Source organism: Lagopus leucura, unplaced genomic scaffold (assembly GCF_019238085.1).
Source record: "Lagopus leucura isolate 7727_CA_CO unplaced genomic scaffold, USGS_WTPT01 Super-Scaffold_100002, whole genome shotgun sequence".
Lineage (NCBI taxonomy): Eukaryota > Metazoa > Chordata > Aves > Galliformes > Phasianidae > Lagopus > Lagopus leucura.
This window is the reverse complement of record NW_024962263.1, coordinates 42,102,228-42,121,993: the sequence shown is the minus strand read 5'-3', so window position 1 is coordinate 42,121,993 and position 19,766 is coordinate 42,102,228. Positions and strand designations below refer to the sequence as shown.

General features: G+C 36.4%; 1 protein-coding gene across 9 annotated transcripts in view; it reads left to right on the top strand.

Annotated features, from left to right (window-relative positions):
- The window catches only part of PTPRM (protein tyrosine phosphatase receptor type M), a 450,209-nt gene that overhangs the window by 168,262 nt on the left and 262,181 nt on the right, over positions 1–19,766 (top strand). For all 9 annotated transcript variants that reach the window (XM_042870343.1, XM_042870338.1, XM_042870337.1 and 6 more), the window contains exons 6-7: positions 3,123–3,297; positions 13,465–13,758. In XM_042870343.1, coding sequence (XP_042726277.1) covers positions 3,123–3,297; positions 13,465–13,758 — 469 coding nt within the window. The remainder of the gene's footprint in view (positions 1–3,122; positions 3,298–13,464; positions 13,759–19,766) is intronic.

Genomic DNA, 19,766 nt, shown 5'->3' with positions numbered 1-19,766 from the left:
GGATTGCTAGAGTTCTAATATATCATTAGACACATTGCACTTTGTGAGTTTGTAACATTTAAGAGAAGTCAGTCATTATCTTTATTTATACTAATATACGTATACTTTGCAGGTGTGTTGTAATAATTATAATAAAGGCTTTCTATTATGAAACTCCTTCTTGAATTTTGAAGGCACCCATAATGATCTGTTTCATATGTGAATTCCAGCAGGGGTCAAAAAGCCTCAAATCTTCTTTGAAGCCAAGCTGAGTTCTCTTTAGTGTTCATGGAACTTCATTATTTGAACAAAATGATGCATCTCTATGAAACAAGCTAAGGCTTCTCTGTTTTTCGGTCAAAATTATTGAGATGTGAGTGGATATGATGTGTAGCACATCCATTTGATTAAGATGTCTGCTGTTTTAGAACAGCAGTTAAGATACTTGAAATCAGGTGAGATTGGTATGCTTGGGAATAAATGGAAGGTGAAAGAGATTAGGCTGTGGTGGTAAGGATTTGTAGCAGGCAATGGGAGGTTCTAATAGGTTTATGACAGGAAACTGCTAGCAGGGAGTGGGAGTGCAGCACACTTTTCCTTGGTCTCCTGTCTTCATGTGCTTAGCTCTTCCAGAACAAGACAGAGAATATCTTGCCTTGTGGCATTGCCTAGTCTTTTCACTTTGCTTCCCTTTAACAGCATCATATAGCCTTTGTCAGGTAAGTAAAAGGACAGCAAGAACTAAATTGAGGTACCTAAATTTAGGGTAGCATTGTGTGGTTACAGTAGGAGTTGATGATCTTGAAGGTCTTTTCCAACCTGAGCAATGCTATGATTCTATTATTCTCAATCTTAAAATATTTGTTCAGTTCTTCAGTTGTGTGGTAACTTGTGAGGATCCTGTTAAATTCTGGCTATAGAAGCCCTACATGAGGGGTAGGTGTGCACTGCAGCTGGAATGCGGAGCTTCCAATGCGGAGCATTTAAAATCAGCTGAGCTAGTGTAGGTGCTAGAATTAATCTATGTGTGATGGCAAGTTCTTTCCTAGAGAGTTATTTACAGATTTCTTGGCAGGAGGACATAGCCCATGCAGAGCTTCCTGATGTTGCAGATAGAAAAAGGAAAAAGCTATCGTGTAGATACAACATAAGCACGAGTCTGAAGTCTGAGTACTGCAGAAGCACTCTTTAAAGCAATGATCTGTGACTGCTTAGCAGCTCTGATAATTAGGACTAATCAGTCATTGTTTTAAGAATTTTAAAATATATATGACTTTAAATAATCTTAATTCTCCAAAAACATACACAGCCTATTCTTCTTGCATCCTGCTACTTCCTACCATTTTTGCTTGAATGATAATACAGTGGCAAAATCATTAAAAACAGTAATTTTGCAACAGTTGTTTTGGATGCTTCTTTCCAAGTTTTGTTTTCGATGTATACCATGTCAGAGCAGTCAGTTTATCTGCAAATTGAAATTGTAGGAGCTGGCAGTAATCTAAAGTAATTGTCAGGTAATAACTTGAGTAAATTTTAAGGCATGGCAGTACATTCTTTGGGCATCCTATAGGTGTTCTTTTTTTCTTTTTAATAAGCTATGTGTCACCCATGTTTATTTTTTAAGAGGAAATAATTCTCGCCTTACGGTGTTAAGAGAATGCAAACAGTTCTTATGATTAATTATCCTGCTTCTTTGGCACCAATGCATGATTAAGTTTGACTTGGTTTTGTGATTACGGATACGTTTAATTTACTGCAACTATTTCTTGTAGCTCTCTGGTTTTACCTGGTGCTTTAAGGTTACATGCAGTATGCTGACAAGTGAAGGCCATAACAAATTGAAGTCAATGTTTCCTATATAGGTCTTAAATTCTGTTGGATAAACTATAAATTCCAAGGCAGAGAAACAGACATCAGCAATTGTGTTGACGGTTTATGGAAGCTAGCAGGATCCTTGCCCTGCCTGAAGTTCCTGAATTCAAGAAAACTACCAAAAATAATTGGTATATTAAATACCATAAGGTTGCATATGCCTTCTCAAAAATAACATCTCTGGGGAGGTGCTTGTTGGGGTTTTCCACAGTTTCTTATAATGCTTTAATAATGGCAGTAGGCTTCAATTTATTGAAAAGTTTATGTTTGTGTGGAAAGTACACATTTGAATAACTTTTGTAAGTAGATTTTGTGAATAATTTTTTTAACCATCTGTAATAATTAGGTTATTACATTTTCTGAAGTTTCTTCAACCATTCCTAGTGGATCCAGACTATTTTGTGGCCCGCTAGAGCATGAGCTGTGGTGAGGATATAAGAGCTGTCTCTCAGCTTCATGTCAGAGGATGTGGCAAGACATCACCTCTGTCCTTTTCCATCTACTCCCTTCTCTTTTCCTCTTCCAGACATGCACTGGATGACAGGACACAGCAGGCCAGGATTTAGGGGCCTAGTGCTCCTCAGCTTTCTGTAGATAATTTTCTTGTTCTGTGCTTGCAAGATGTTGAATTGAGAGCAAGATGTTCCACTGGAGTAGAAATTGCCCAATTTCCAGTGCTGTGCTGAGAAACTGGGAAATTGAGAAACTTCAGCCTTGCTAATCATTCACCTGGCAAGTCTCTTCCACCTGACTCGCTGATAATCCCAGGTGTAGGTTCTGTTATATGACAACCACACACTTGGATTTCCATGCTGTGCCAAATTCGTAAGCTGAATAGCAGATGTGGAGGAGAGTAGAAAATAGAGACTGTGTATGCTGTTTTATGCTTCTTTAGGAAAAACAAAACAAAGCAAAAACCAATGAACTTTAAGTACCTGTGTAAGGTAAGCCAAGCAAGTAAAATGTTACACTGCTCTCCAATTTTTCTATTAGCTAATCTATAAAGAGTTGAAAGCAGCTGTTCCACATGAGTGGTTGCCCACTGATGATGAATGTTTTAACTCACATGGGAAGGCAATAGCATCTCACACAGTGTAAACATCTGTAAAAGTAATAGTGCAGACTTCTGCCTTCACCTTTCCTCCTCTCTTGGGAAGCTTAAGAGAAATAGAATTGTTTTTCAGGTTTTTTTTTTTTTGCATTGTGTTTTTTTTTTTTTTTTAATTTTAAGTGTGACTAACAATATTTTTTATTTTTGTTTCTTTGCCTAGGGTATTTACGTGAGGGATGCACCTTTGAAGAACATAAAAGTGTTCAATGTTCGACGATTTGTAGCTCTTTTTAATGTGGTAAATGCCACGAAGCGGGATGCTGGCAACTATCGCTGCATGATTCGAACAGAAGGAGGGGTTGGAGTATCGAACTATGCAGAACTAATAGTGAAAGGTATTTCACAATCAGATCACTATTTTGTGGCTGGAGTATTGAATGAGGACCTGCAATTGCTAGTTTACTAAGGATGTCACCCATAGTTCATTACAACTGATAAAAGGTTCAATAGATAGGCTGTTCATGTAAATTGTAGGAGTTTATCCTGCTGTAGCAAGGAAATGACAGGAGAAACCAGAGCTAACTGGTTAGTTGAGGATTGTTCATTTAAATATTTCTCTCAAATGTAGTGTACAGACAGCATTTCTGGTTTTCAGAGCATAAGACTTTTTGGAAGATATGAATCTAATATTGTCTATTTACTTCCATGGTGGAGATAACATTTAAAAAACTATACTTAGTTCAAAATCTGAAAACTTTACAATGAAAGAAAACATTTTCCAACATATGGAGAAAGATTTTTTAAAAAACATCAGGAAACTCTTATGTGTGAATAAAACGGGCATAAGGATGTCCTTCCTTGTAGAAAATGGTGCTAAAACAATATCTTAATATTAATTGGTTTTGTTTGTTTCTTACTTTACACTAATATTTTGGAGGAATGTAGTGCTATTTTTGTTCTTTTAGAGCAAAAAGAAAGATATTTTCTAGGACCAAATCTGGTGAGCCACATTACTGTGCTATGTCTTCCCTTTCTGGTCAGTTCTGGGCCTAAAAAAGAAAAAGTGAGATGAAGGGCTTTTTCTCTCCCTGAGAACAATCTGATCCAAGTTGGCAAGGACAGAAATTAAATCCACTGAAGGTCTGGATTTTTCCACTATGAATTAGGAAGGACACAGTTGCATCTACTATGCATTCTCTCACTTTAGAAACCATGTCCCTTGTTGAATAGTATTCTTTTCTTTTGGCTCTACAGCTATAAGAACATATAACTGTTCTAATGATATTAAAGAAGTGTATAGGTGAAGGACTAACACAAGTAAGAATCTAATTCTTATGTAGTATTTTTGATACTATGCTTTCCAAATTCTGCTATAGGTTTTATCTTTTGATTTAAGATACATTTCTTATGACACAGTCTTATAAGTAAAGAATCAGCACATACTTCAGGATGGTTCTCCTCACAAAAAGTAGACCGTGTAAGGAGCTTTACTATTAGTTGATCTTGGATTCACTCCTTTATTTCCCCTACCTCTTCAATAATTTTGCATGCTGATAGAAGTGTATAATTTTTCAGACCTTTTAAATGATATGATCCTTTTCCCAAATTATTTCTGCTTTTGTTCAGGTAATTTATATGTAGGTTGATAAGCGAAGTATGGAATAAGTGTTATATATCTGAAAATGTATCATAGATCTTGTCTCTGAAGACAATATAGAAAGTATACGTAAGTATACAAGAAAGAAGCATTAAAGGAGAAGTTTGAAGAACAGCAGGAACAGTAAATAATCAAACTTAAAAGTTACAAAAGAAAAATGAAAGTGAGGCAGAGAAGAGGACAGTAGAATTTTCACGGCGGAAAAGTAGGAAGGCTAATGGTTAGGCTGTAGGTATGCTTGAGTTTTTTCAATTAAATAAAACTTGGGGGAAGATATACTTAAGAAAAAAATGGGGAGTGGAATAATAGAAAGATGGGATCCCTAGAACAGTGTTTATAAAATAAATGTGGGATTAGGAATTTTTTTTAGTTTATTGATGAAGAAGAAGCTTGGATTATGGGTTAGTTAGCTTGGAGAGTAATTAGTCACTAGTAGAAGATGCAAGAGATATATAGAATTTAGGAAAGAAAGAAATGTATGCACCCTACCAAGAATGATAAGGCATCTTTCAGACTTTTCAGCATTGCAAACCAGAGGGATAAATGAGACTGAATGAGACAGATAAAAGATTGACTGCGTTCATGACAGGAGATACAGAAAACCAAAGTAGTTAAGTGTTCTCAATTTCTTTGATTTAGGGTGCTTTAACTTATTAGTGCTCCTTTGGTGGTGCAGTAGATGAAATTATGAAGCATATCATTAAAGCACTTGTGTTTATCCAGATTCTTTCAGAAAATTTGCATTGAGCACTCTGAGCAATTGGATAGCCTTAGGGTGTAATCCCATTAACTACTTGTAGAGTGGCAAAGTAATTATGGTAATCCCTGTTGCCTGTATTGGAGCTTCTATGAGAGCACCTGTAGGTCATTCCTTCTGACTTAAAAAGGCCCATATCAAGCATTGTGCTGTAAAACCTTAGATGACTATAGTTAAATAGCCACATTAGGAACTAATTATTAATTAGTAAATATGCTTTCTTTCTGATAGTGTATAATTAAGAAATTGTATTTCCTATTTTTTTCAGCAGCTTTTCTGCAGTGTTAGTTGGCAGAATTGAAATCTAATAGATTGATTTAAGTGCAGCAAAATATATTTTAGATCATCACCATCAATAAATAATGAGAAATATACATATACCAATATTGCATGTAATGTTTAGTCTACTTGGGAATTATTGATGGCTTAATAATAGTATGTGTAGAAACAGTGATGTAATTATTCCCCTCACTTTGTTGGAAAAGAAGAATCTAATTTTCTTCTCATTTGCATTGGGGTAACCAAGATGACTAAGTGGAATTTCCCTGGAATTACATTGCTGTGCTGATAGGAGAGTCAAACCTGGTAGTTAGAGAGTCGTCTCACAGAATCACTGAATGTGCAGGTGTTAGAAGGGACCTCAAGAGATCAGCAAGTCCAACCCCCTCTCTAAAGCTGGTATCCTATAATAGGGTCAAGATCTTGAATATCTCCATAGAAGGAGACTCTCTAACCTCTCCACGGCAACCTGTTCCAGTGCTCCATCACTCTTACCGTAAAGGAGTACTTCTGCATGTTGTTTCAGAACTTACTGTGTTCAGGTTTTAGGCCATTGCTCCTTGTCCTATTGCTACACATGACCAAAAAGAGCCTTGCTCATCCATTTGCCTCCCACCTCCCTTCAGGTATATATAAACATTAATAAGATCCTTTCCCAGTCTTTTTTTCCCCAGGCTGAACAGTGCCAGATTACTCAGCCTTTCCTCACACGGGAGATGCTCCAGGCCCTTTATATCTTTGTGGTGCTCCACTGGACTCCTTCTAGGAGATCCCTGTCTTTTTGGAACTGGGGAGCTCAGAACAGGATGCAGTATTCTAAATCTCATCGCATTTATTGTGCTGTCTTTCCTTTTCTTCACTAAACTTGTAACACAAATTGAAAATAAACAAATAAATAGTTTTTTTTTTTTTTTTTTCCAAAATGCCTTTGCCTTTAAATAGAGACCTAAAGACATGTGCACAGTAGAGTAGGTTACTACTTTGTACAGTGTTCACAGTACTTCATTGGAGGCATAGTTCTACTAAATAGGAACTTCCTGTATGTGGAGTCTGAATACTTTCTTATGTAAACATCTTTAAAGTCTGCAGTGTTGCCTTGATACGATGTCACGTAGACTGGAGGCCAGATCCAAGAACTTTTGAAATCAGCAGGAAGAATTTTAATATCAGACATTGCAAAGCAAACCTGAAATCACAAAGGAATAGGAATTAAATCTTAATTTTGAGGATGATGTATACATAGGAACATTTGCCAGCTTCTTTTATGTCTTTTTTTTTTTTTTCTTTTTTACCTGAACAGATATGGTTCTAACAAGGTTTATTTGCTATGAGGGGAAGGAGGGGAAAGCAATTAAAAAGCTGTCAGTTAATCCCATGTTATCTTGTTAAAGAACTGTAAACATGAATATTGTCTGTTTAGTGAGCAAAACCCCTGTCAGTGAACAATTAGCTGAGCTCTAAGTGTGAAGGAAAAAAAAAAGGATTTTTTAAAAAACTTGTTTCTGTTCTCTTATGTCCTTTAGAGAGTGGTGAAATAAAGCATTGATTGCTCTATTTAAATAAATCTCAAATAGGAAATTTTCAGTTTTACCCAAGTGTTTGTTCTGATAGGAAAGGCTGAAAAGACAAGTGCTTTGTCTTGTGCATGTGTTCAAACTACACAGTATCCTCATCTAAGTTTGTCAGAGAACTGGATTGAAATGTCACTTTATCTAATGGGAGACATGAAATTGGTCTTGTCAGATCACCCACTTATTATAAAAAGAACAGCAGTTTATATCTAATAGGTGACATAAAAGTAATCATACACTGAGCAAAAGGAAAATAGTAAGGTGGAATTGATTAAATGTATTTGCTGAAGTAAATTAGATTTCTACGTAGAGTCCCCATGTTGAATTTTTCTAATAGCGGGCAGATCCAATGCAGATTGGATTTAGAAGAACAGAATGAGCTTGTCTGAGCAGACACCAGATTATTACAGAGTTCAGACTGCTTATTGAGTTCAAACAAGGTAAACCTAAGTGTCAAATTGGTTAAAGGGAATTTTGTTAGATTTTTAAGTGAGGGCATAGAGAGGTAGCCATCTGTAATGTTGGCAGCTTAAATGTCTGCATCTTTTCAAATGAAAGATTTAACACCAGAAACAGAACTGGTGATCATCTGAACCCGTAGAACAAAGTCTGTATTCTGGAGGGCAAAGTCATTTTGAGATCAGGACAAGGGAAGTAAATATTAGAAATTGCTTATCTGAGGTATTGGCTGCTATCCTACATTAGATACACACAGATGCGTAGATCTGTTTTCTCTTTTGCTAATGAATCTTTCATTCTGGATCCATCAGTTTGCCTGTACTATTATTTAAAAAAAAAAAAACAATTTCTTTTTACTGTTATTTACCTGTCATGAAGTACTACTTTCAGATGCTCATAATTTTGGCAAACTGACTTTAGGATGATATTTTTCAATATAGGTTTGTGTCTCAGCCTGAAGGTTTTGAGAAAGTGTCCAAACAAAATGGTTGAGATAGTTCAGCTGTTTTAGCAAAAAATCCATAGGACAGCATTGAAGACACTGGGCTTTGAAGCAAGAACTAAGGATTTTTCAGGAGGGCAATTGTATCAAGAATATTCCTGTTTTTTCACTCTTGTAAATACATTCTTTCAAGTTGCATCAATTTACAATCTACAAACAAAAGCAAACAAAAATGGAATCCATGGATCCATTTAGATATGTGCAATGGATACTTCTCTGAGTTCTCTTCTACCCCTCACATTCTATATACTGTGGATGAAATTTAAATGCTGGTCGTGATCTGAGCTCCTCTGGGTTGAGCTGAATCCAGGCACGTGAATCCGAAGTTGGTAGCTTACCACTCCCATGCTTTTGGTGTGCAGATCTCCACCTCCCTAAAGTTGTACTGTAAAGCAAAAATGTGCATGATAAGGGTCACAAGTGATGCAAGAGCAAGGAGCTGCACACTTAGATGAGGTTGTTAGAATTGGGACTGAAAAGAATGGCAAACTGAGAGGTATTTTGAGGAGGGAGGTAAATGAAAATTGGGGCTACATGAGTACTGAGTACTAGGAGGAGAGAGAGAAAACTAACGATGGAACAGAGATATCTATCCATGCTTATATAGACATGTAAATTCTTGTGTGTGCTTGTGTGTAAGCATGTATATGTGTGTAGGAGTGCTGGAGGCAGAGGCAGAGGAAAAGGAAATTGGCTGGAAAGCCCTAGAATGGAAGTGCAGGAGGGAACAGCAGATGTTAGGGAGAAGCTTGGTTAGAAGAATAAGAGCAGACACAGCTTTTAGGTACAGCCTAAGTAAACAAGCAACGAATCAGAATGGGAATTCAGAGATATTTGGAATGTGAAGATGGTGACCACAGTATGGAGAGAGAGAGAGGAAAAAAAAAAAGAAGGCAGAGTGGAAGGCAAGTGGAAGTACAGAAAGGGTGGATGGCTTCAGGCTGATCAGGTTGGCTGATGAGGATGAAGTGAGAGCAGTAAAGGTTGAGGTGCTGCTGGCTTAAAACAGACAGATGGTGATCGGAGTGATTGGGTTTGGGAGAAACACATGTGGGGAAAAGAACAATCTGTGCCTTATTAAGGATGGAGAATAATATCAATACACAGTTTTGCAGGCTATTTATGAATGTCCACCTAATCAGATAGTACCTGCAAACTGTATTGTGTAAGGGTGCTGAAACATTCTGTAATGTTTCAAAATAAATTATAACAATGACATTTTCGAAAATGATGAATTTAAAAGTAATTTTAATAGCATTAGAGTACTAGTTCTGGTCAAGTTTTCATCTGAAATGTTCTCAAAAAAAAGAATAATATAAAATGTATTAACGTTATTCATCGCACTGCTTATAAGATGTTGTTTAATTTCAATATTCTTTTTTATAATTAAATACTTTGGTAGGAGTTACATAAAGACTTTTTTTGAACAAGTACTATGCAAAGAATTGTGTTGTTTCAAAATCACTGCTTTTCTGTTTTCTCAATGGGAAAACGTGTTACCTTACAATTGAGTGCTGCAAAGTGGCATTGCTCTCCACTGTTTCCAACTGACCAGTATAGTTTGCTTGGTCAGAAGATGAGCACAGCAATCTGTATGCTCATATATAGGTAATCATAACTACACATGTAGTTGTGTATGTATAGTTGTATACATAAAGCTGATTTAGTTGATTTCAAGGCAATTATTAGTTTAATAAGAATTGTAATTATGTAATAAGTTATTAATGTGGAAATAGCATCAGAGATGATTGATGTCCTGTTTTACCATCATTTACATCATGTACTCATTATGTGCTAAATAATATTGCGTGGGATTATCGTGTCATTCTCTAACAGTCACTTGAATTAAAATTAGCTTGCAGGATAGACATTTCTTTCCTCGAAATGTAGCATGGCTCTATTCTCCACATTTCTTACTTCAAAAATAAATAAAATTACTGCTACTACCAGAGTAGATTTTCCCATATTTCAAGGGAGTTCTTCTGGGCCCCAGACAATAACTGCCTATTTTTGTGTGTTTTATAAATCAGTTAAATCTCTGAGATTTACATTATCTCCACTGGCATCTCAGTGTGATATCTTTCCCCTTCCTATTAAAATTTTAAAAGGACTGCAAAACACAAAGATGTTAGGATCTTGCAGAAAATGTTTGGAAGTTCTGTATAATTTAAAGCACAGAGCAATGTAAATAAAAGAGCTGCTCTTACAAGGATGTTTGCAACTAATGTAGAAGTGCATAAGAAAAAATTATTTCTGTGCATCATGGCTTAGTTTTCTATCCTCTGTACGAGAGAGGCTGTTCCTTATCATAAGGCTTTGTCTTTTTTTCTTACTGTAATTGATTGAGTCAGTGTAGGGTGACGTTAAAAGGATCTGCCTAAAACATTTTGTGTGTCTGCAGTCATTGGACTTTTGACGCATCTGGCTTTTTGTAAGGTGGCCAGTATTTTATTTCTATAAAGGATTTTGCCCATTGACATTGATCTCAAAATTCAAGAACAGATCACTTGTCTGTCCAAAGTGTGAAAAGCATTGAATTTCTGGAAACTTATGAATAAACTTCTTTTTTTTTTTTTCTTAGTTAATATCTCTTTAAAACTTATCTTTAAAGGATTTATTGAATGGCTTTATTTACATCTGTTCTTCTGTTACAAAAGAGATCTACAAGAACTCTTTAAACTAAACTATCATATTTAAGTGCTATTGCTGTAATCTTCCACCTTCAGCAATCAGTTGAAATTTTTCCCTGATTGTACATGGTTACAGAGAGACAGGTCCATCAAACCATGTTTATAAAGAAACTAATTGGAAAACAATTTTCAATGGTATTTATTTGACACTGCCTCAGTGGCCATCAGTGAAAGTGTTTTCTTTGAAAGGTGGTGATGATGCATTCTGGTACTTTTTCTATGTGATTCAAATTTTTCAGCATCCTTAAAAAAATACTAATTCTGACTAAAGGAAGAACCAGCTCTTTGTATTTGATATTACACCATTTGTATGAAAGTGTACGGTCATGTTTTTAAGCAGTCACTTAATGAGGAACATCCTATTTATAGTGAAAGGTTCATTCTATGTAACTTTGATCTCCAATAAAAGGACAACTTGTAGTATTAAACTACACTTCCAGTATTAAATAAACTATACCCAACGCAAGCTTTGCTGAAATCATGCAACTTGAATTAACCTTTTGCACTTTGGCCACAAAGGAATGAAAAACATACCCCAAGGGATAAAAAGATGATAAAATACTACTGCAAGTGCTTGTAATACTTGGAATGAATTGGTGTAACCACTAACCTTAGCAACCTAACTCCTGAGTTTGCATTTTGAATGGAACTTCAGCAGCCTTTAGTAGCATTTGAAACTTGAAAGTAATTAACTGTTCTTTCAGCATGGCTAAGTAAATGCCTTAGGATGCTCTATAAAAGTTCCATTTCATGTCTTGGTTCACAAAACAGCCTAATGATTTAAATTGATGCTAAATCATTTTGTGTCAAGTGAGAATGGTTTCCAGGCACAGGCACACTGTCATTGTATGAAGCCATCGTTTCTTACTTCAGGAGCTCTGTTTTCAAGGAAGCTGCAATATGTGTTGAACCAAAAGCTGGCATCGGTTTGCCATACATTGCTACTGGCTTGTAACAGTGTTTTCCTTAGTGATCTGAAAAAGTAAACAAGATTCCTTTTGCCTCTGTGCAGTGCATATTTAATCCATCATTATCTCTATTCCAGTCAGTCATAATTAGTAGACATCTTTGGAAACATTTCAGATTGTTGCCAACTGTATTGTGTTCTTCTTGATGGTAATCAATTAATTTTATTAAGATGAAAACGTGTAGTGTTTGCAACTTTGTGATGTCATGTTTCAGCAATTGCTAGCAGGTTGCACAGATTAAAGTTTATGTAAAAATATACAGCGCTAATTAGAAACACCACTGTTCTGTGAAGATCATAGGTGATCTTCAGAATACTCCATGCTCTGTGAATTGAATGCTTTTTCTGTTAGTGGGGGAAAAAAAAAAAAGAAAGTGGCATCTGTAGGGCAATTAAGTGTTTGTTAAAATAGATGTCTGCTATGTATTGGGAAATAGTAGTTCTTATTTCCAGAGTTCCTTTCTCCCCTGCACTTAATTCTTTTATGTTCTTTGCTTTAAGTCTGGCTTCAAAGTTCTTGGGAGAATGATGAAATGTATAAATTGTTCTTCTTTTCTGTTTGACTACCTGTAGCTCAACATTTGGGGAAGTGGTTAGCAGAGGAGGATAAATCTGAATCTACAGCTTAGAAAAGACAAATGCTCTGCTTTCATTAAGTATTCTTCATAGCCTTAAGAAGGAGGCAGTGTTTGCTGATAGATATGTTAAGAATATTGGACCAAACACTGCCTTATTTCAACAGCTTGATTTCATTCTACTTGAATGTATTTAACCATTGGAAAAGGGAATTTTATGCAGATGCGATGCTTGAGACAGCAGAGTAATTCTGTGGTTAATCAGTAGGGAAAAAGTAAATGTGTTATTTAGCTTTAAAAAGAAATGATGCCTGCAAATTATTTCTGTAGTCTTAATTTGAAATAAGATGTCCATTATATAATAATTAAAAGAAGTTTTAAAATTTTAACTTATAATGTCTTTTGAATGCAGACTATCTTAAGATCACATGTATGCTTCCTTAGTGAGACAGAATGTTTCTTCTGTGTGTTAGTGGAAATAAGCCATTACATGAAATAGTAGACTTGAGAATTCCCCCAGCTCTCATTTAGAAGCTCTTTCTGCTTAACCAGGATATAGAACTTAAAAAATACTGCATTTATTGTGCTTGCACAGAATTCTGAAGACTGGTTATTGCAGTCCATGAAAAATAATGAAAATAATTAATTTTGTTTTCAGACAGAAGTCACTATTATGTTTAAGAATAGACTAAAATACATATTTTAACTTTAAAATGTTATTTCTGAGTAGGCTTCATATTAACATCCGGTAAGAATTGTATTTTGATAAGGAAACATGAGGTCAGCTTTCATTTTAAATTGAAAGTTAAAAGATACCATTTAATATCAAGTGAATAGGAGAACTCAAAGCACACACAGTATGAAGTTATGCAGCATAGACCATAAGCTTCAGGTTAAAATCTCTAGTTGCTTAAGGAGAAGATTTTGCATATTGCAATTTAAGGAAAACAAGTAAGATAATCTGTAATAACAGTTTCTTTGTAGCTGCATTTTTATGCAGTCTTCAGCTCTAATATAGTGTAAAATCCATTGTTTGAATATTTTAGAATCTAGAAAAAAATACCTGTATAATCACAGCTGCTTCTTGTGACTTACTGTGTTTCAGAGCCACCAGTTCCTATTGCTCCACCTCAGCTGTCCTCAGTTGGTGCAACTTACTTGTGGATACAGTTGAATGCCAATTCTATCAATGGAGACGGACCCATTATTCAAAGGGAAGTTGAGTATCGAACTTCAAGTGGAAGCTGGTATGACATACAACCTGTGGACTCCACGAGCTATAAGATTGGACACCTGGATCCTGACACTGAGTATGAGATCAGCGTGTTACTTACAAGACCAGGCGAAGGAGGAACTGGATCTCCCGGGCCAGCTCTCAAAACAAGAACAAAATGTGCTGGTGAGTACTTAGAAGTGATTCGAAAGTTGCAAGCATTGCTCTAGAGTTGAAAACAAAGGTTATTTTGCAATCATGTTAAACCAGAACGCTGCAGGAAGTATGACTGAATATTTCTAAGTATAACATCTTAGCTTCTGATAGCCAGGATGAGTTTGAAATAAACCTTCAGTGCCACAGTGTTTTGTGGATCAAATCATACTTGTTTATGCCTTAAAGTAATCAGAGTAGAGTGCTGTAGTGAGCAACTTTTACTATTGGGTATGCAATATTCCACTGAACATTTTTCCTTTCATTATGCTCTGCTCTTGTTAGTGTATGTTTGGAAAGACAGGTTGGCTTCTCTTTATTATTATTTTATATATATATCTCAAGCTTGTAATAGTTTTGTTTGTTTTGGATAAAGTTTATTTTTCCTTTTTTCAATGTCAGGTTTATCAAATTTGTAGATAAAGTGGAAAGAGAACCTCTGTAACAGCAAAGGTTATGTCACAGTTAGCAGATAAATTTTAGAAGAAGACTGCTTTCTTGGGTGACTGACATCATGTCTTGTCATTAAATAAGATGGTGTGATTTGTTGTGTTGCATAGCAGTCTTGGCTTCTATTTTGGATGTTATAATTGATAGTGCTGACCTCTGACTTGAGAAAGATACAAAGATGTATTATATGAAGAAAAAAATAAGGAAAGGGTAGAGGTGATATTAATTTGGGATTCAGCTGCTCCAAAGTAATAGAGTAGATTGTGACCTGGATTTTTGTCATTAGTGTTTTTCCCCAGTATTTTGAATCCTCTTTTCTGCTGCTGTAAAATTGATAGGAGATAAAAGTATATGTGGAAGAAATGTGACTGAGCAAATGGTGTTAGCTTATTGATCCCAATATTTTCAAGAACTGATGGATATTCCTTGTCTTTTAAATGATACTTAGAGAATTTATATGTTTAAGCAGAAATAGTGGTGCATTTCCATGGCATATGGAAGTAAAGTTACTGTTCATAAAGTCACTTGGCGATCTACCCGTGGCTGGATGTCATTTCAGTTGAACTGATTGATGTGATTCCAGATACGGAGTAAAAAGTGGCTGCTTTCAGAATCCCAGCTTTGAAGATGCAAGCTTGTATAAGTACTAACTATATGATATTCTTCGTAATTTCTTTCTTCTTTTAGTTGTTGGAAAGCAGTACTTAATGAAAAATACTAAAAGGAAATACAATACAGCTATCTTTAGTATTTGTCAGACTTTCTTTACTAGACTGAAGTAACAACAGTTTAGTCAAAACTAGGGTATAAAAATTAATTAGAGTACCCTTCAGGAACATTTCTAGGTCGCTATGCTTTCATAATAATGTAAAATTGCCTGTCTACACAAGATATGTATATATTTAGTACTGATGTACTGCATGTATTTTAAAATTAAGCCAGTTTTTACACGTATTTTGATTATCTTCTTGTATGATGAGATACTGTAACAAAGGGTGCTGTGCCCATGAGCCTGTTTGCACTAAAAGTGTAGAGATGCTCAGCAGCCAAGCACCCCACAGCTGCTTGCTCCATCACCTCTGCTGCAGAGCAGAAAAACTTAGAATGGGGCAAGAAGACTTGAGGGTTGGCATAAAAACAGTCTGGTGGGTGAAGCAGAAGCTATGTGTGCAAGGGAGGCAAATGAGATATTTATTCACTATTTCACATCAGCAGTCACATACTTAGGTACTTTCTGGGAAAAAAAAAAGGGGGAGGGGGGAGTTGGTGCTTGGCCCTTTTAATGGTTACTTGGGAAAACAAACTGCATAATCGCGTATGGACATCCTCCCTTCCTCCTCCTTTCATGGAACTTTTGTTGCTAACTATGACATCATATAGCATGGGTTTTTTGATTTGGGTCAACTGCTCCAGCTATGTCCCCTCCTGCCCACCCACAGCCTATTTGCTGCAGGGGAGACATGGGAGAAAATAGAAAGCCTGAAGGCCAGGCAGGCAAACTAGCTCCATCCCAGTGGGACCCAGAACAGAGAAAGAAATCCAGAATTTTAGCTGTATTTAAGAGCATCATATGCTTTCTATTCACTGTAGTGCTACATACTGTTGAGTATTAAAACATGCATTCAGCCTCATAAAAACAATATGTACTGGAGGTATTTTATTACCTGGTAAAGTCTTGTAATACATCAGCATTATTTGTGTTTTCATTAACCCAAACAGTAGCCCTCTTAAATTAAAAGCAGAAAGCAATGTCTGACTGGAAAATTTAAATTGGAAGATGGTATTAAAATGGTCTGTACAAATTGGCTTTTTTATAGCAGAAGATACTGCTTTGAAGGTGTAGTGGTTATTGGTTAACTGTTAGCAAGTGACATGCTAATAACTGGCCCAAGGGGTTAAAAAGAGATGCTGATAAACTAATGAAGGTATAATTAAGCTGGGTAGGAGTAAAATAATGCCAGTCTCCAAAGCATACCATAGAATTAATAAAACGGGAGTCTTTAAGAGAAGAGTCATTGCACCTTTTTAATTACTGCGATAATTGTATGCTGCTTGTCTGTTCCCCAGGGGTCTAGTGAACCACTCTGAGACTTGAAGCAGTATGCAAGACATTCAATAATCTTAATAGTTCTCCAAAGCATTTGAAACATGTTTTCATTTTAGCAAAATGAGATTTCAGAGCTTGTAATAGACAAGTCCTATCTGTAACTTTAGTAAATAAAAGCATCGATAATTAGAATGCGAAGAAAATGAAGAAAAACCATCTCTCCAGATTTGCCTGCATTGCCCTCAGTGGAACAGTTATGTACTTTCTGAAGTGCTTTTCTTCTTTCTGATAAAAAGTAATATAAATGTAAGCGCTTTTTCGGTATAATGTTCAGGAGGACTGAGGAATTACATTCGTATCGGATTTAGATTTAACCTGGAATGTGGAGTGCAAGTTTGAAAAAAAGGGGTTTAATTGCTTTTTCATCATTGCAAACTATGTTTGAATGAGACTTAAAAAAAAAAAAAAAGTTTGCTTTTTTTCATCCCCCTACCCACCTCCCCTAGATACAGGGTCTGAAACCAAGGTATCTCCTAGTTGCCTGGATTTTTAATCGCTGTGTTCAAAGCTCCCACTTTCCACAGTCTTCTCATATGGTGTTATGAACCTAGAAGAGTAATGCTATTCAAAAAAAAAAAAAAAAAAAAAAAAAAAGGGTGGAAAAGATGCAGGGAGAAGATAGGAAGAGGGGGAAAAAAAATCAGGAATTCATGAGAGAACATTGCCATTACACTGTGTATCTCTTAATTACTCTGATATGCATTTTCACTCTTGTATATTTGTAAAATGATAATTAAAAAATAGTAGACTCCAGTTAGAGCTTTTCACACTTCAGACTCTATTATGTGATGAATCAGTCTGCTAGCTCAGTATCAGACTCTCAGCGCCTTTCACTGCTGCAGAGACCATGCTCACCCACCATTGAAAGCAGTTAAATGGCTGCACAAATGTTTGAACTGAGGATATTACTACCCTGTATCTAAGTGCAGAGCCGACAGTTGCTCTGCTACATGGGATATAGTAAGTTTGATAATCTGAAAGTCATTAGTTAGCAATTTAAAAATAAAAGAAAAGCTGTTATTCGTTACTGTAATATATTGTGAATCCTCATATGTCTGAAAAAATACACAGACAAAACCACTCTACATCTGACCCTAAATCAGTGGAACCACCCATAAGGTGGTGGTAGAGCATGGTGAGATACTGGAACAGGTTGCCCAGTGAGGCTGTGGATGCCCCCTCCATGGAAGCATCCAAAGCCAGGCTGGATGGGATTTTGAGCAACCTGGTCTAGAGGGAGGTGGCCCTGCCTATAGCAGGGGGTTGAAACGACATGATCTTAAAGATCCCTTCCCACCCAAACCGTTTCATGGATCCTATGATTCAATGATAATATAGCAGCAATGTAAAAGATTAATAAGATAAAATGTGTTTTGTACCTTCTTCTTCCTTGGAAGTGTTCAAGATGTGTTTAGATGAACTAAGGGACAGGTTTTAGTGGGGAAACATTGGTGGTAGGTGGATGGTTGGACTGGATGATCTTGAAGGTCTTTTCCAACCCTGGTGATTCTATGATTCTTTTCTATATCAACAATTCCATGGGTAGAATTATTTATTTCTGAGTTTTGCAACATGCACTGCTTGATGAAAGGCTTGGTCAAGTTTGTGTCCTGTACTTTGAAGGCGAGGCAGTGCCAAATGAAAACAGCCTTCTGGTAGATCTGGAAAAAATTCACTATGGCATATTTTTATGCAGCTTTACTTACTAAGTGATGAATTGTTGGGCTGGACCATTTCTTGAATGCTGGTAAACAGATGCAGAAAAAAGAAAAAGAAAAAAAAAAAAAAAAAAAGGCCCTCTTCCTAAGGGAAGGAGTTTTTTTTAAGACCTCTTAGGGAAAACTGACGCTTTTTTTCTTTTTTTTTCATCAGTTATGTTTCTTTTTTTTTCTGTGGTATTGTACAGTAGTCCTAAAAATGAGCATCTTTTTCTTTCCTGAACCAGAAAACTCTAGTAGAGTTTAAGGAAAGGGCAATAATAATAGTAAGCTGCTGTGAAAGAAATTTCTGATGGACTACCCTCAAATCTCTAGATCATGTTTAGCAGTCAGAACTCTACTTCACTGTGTGTGGAAATACTTGGAAAAGCAATTGCTGTCTGTGTAATCATTGATTTTCCAGGCATAGAATTCACACATGCTCAATGTGTACAAGAAGTAACAGGAATATTTTGATTTAACATTGTTCTTTTTGCTGTCTTTTGCTGTCTCTTTTACCTTCTCACTTGAGCTTGTCAGAAGGAAAGCTGTTACTCCCAGTTCTCTTGAGCTCTTGAATCACTGCTGCAGGTTAGGTGTAAACTGTTACTCCTAGAAGACTTGTTATGTCTGGAAGAACAGAGCAGAGGAACTCCTTTAACTCTCGCTTCTAAATATTATGGTTTGGGGTTTTTTTTTTTTTTTTTTTTTTTTTTGCCTTACTGCTTTGGCTCCAGGGGAGGACTTTCCTTTCTGTAGGAGCCAAGGTTTATTCCCTACTTCTGTGCTGCCCCTGCTGCCATCATGCTTCCCATTGCATGGTGAAACCGTCTCCTTGTGCTGAAGTGCTCAGTGATGGAATGAGTCTTCTCTCCGATCAATGAAGAGCTCATCTCCTCTTATCAGACCCTGAGAATTATCAGTCATGAGCTGAAAAAAGCAATCTTATTTTTACTTGAGAACATTAAGTTCCCTGTTTTTCTCCTTTTCATTGCTAAAAGGAGAACATAACTTAGGAGCATATAAGGTTTGATGCCTATTAGTAAACACTACGGGTAATACAGTGTTTGCATAGACAGCATAGGTTCAATGTTGAAAGCTGTAGCTTGATCCAAAGGCAGTGTGCAAACTGTCAGTTTCCCCCTAGCCCCGTACTTCAGGGAACCTGTACAATTTATACATTACTTTTCCATCATACACTCCCTGACTGCATCAGGTTGAAACAGCCAAAAGTATCTTTAATCCAAGCACTACAGTCTGACAACTGTCTTGAACCTGCCAGCAAATTCTACAAGCTCTTCCACACAGATCTGCTAGATAGCACTCTGTGACACCCCATTTTTCCAGCCCAGTGGGAAGAAGCAGTTCCATGTCCTATAAGATGGATGGTCCTCAAGCCCTAAAGTATGAGATTCTGAATACTCAGTCATTTTAGTAGTTGATCTTCCCCATCTTCTATCCTCATATCTTACTCCCATTTTTGTCATTAATTTTGTATTTAGTCTCTCCATTTGTCAGTGTTAATGCACTGGCCTATCTTGAATCTCAGTGGTACTTAGTGCTTATTTCCATGCCCTTCCCCTTTGCATATCATTACTTGGAAAGTTGAGTTTCTTCCTAAGAAAAGTTTCACAAGGTTGAAATGGGGGCTGCCTTTTGCAGTCTTTGCATGTTTCTTTGAATCTTTTGAGCTTTTTGTTTCAACAGAAGAGGAAGGATCTTTGTAT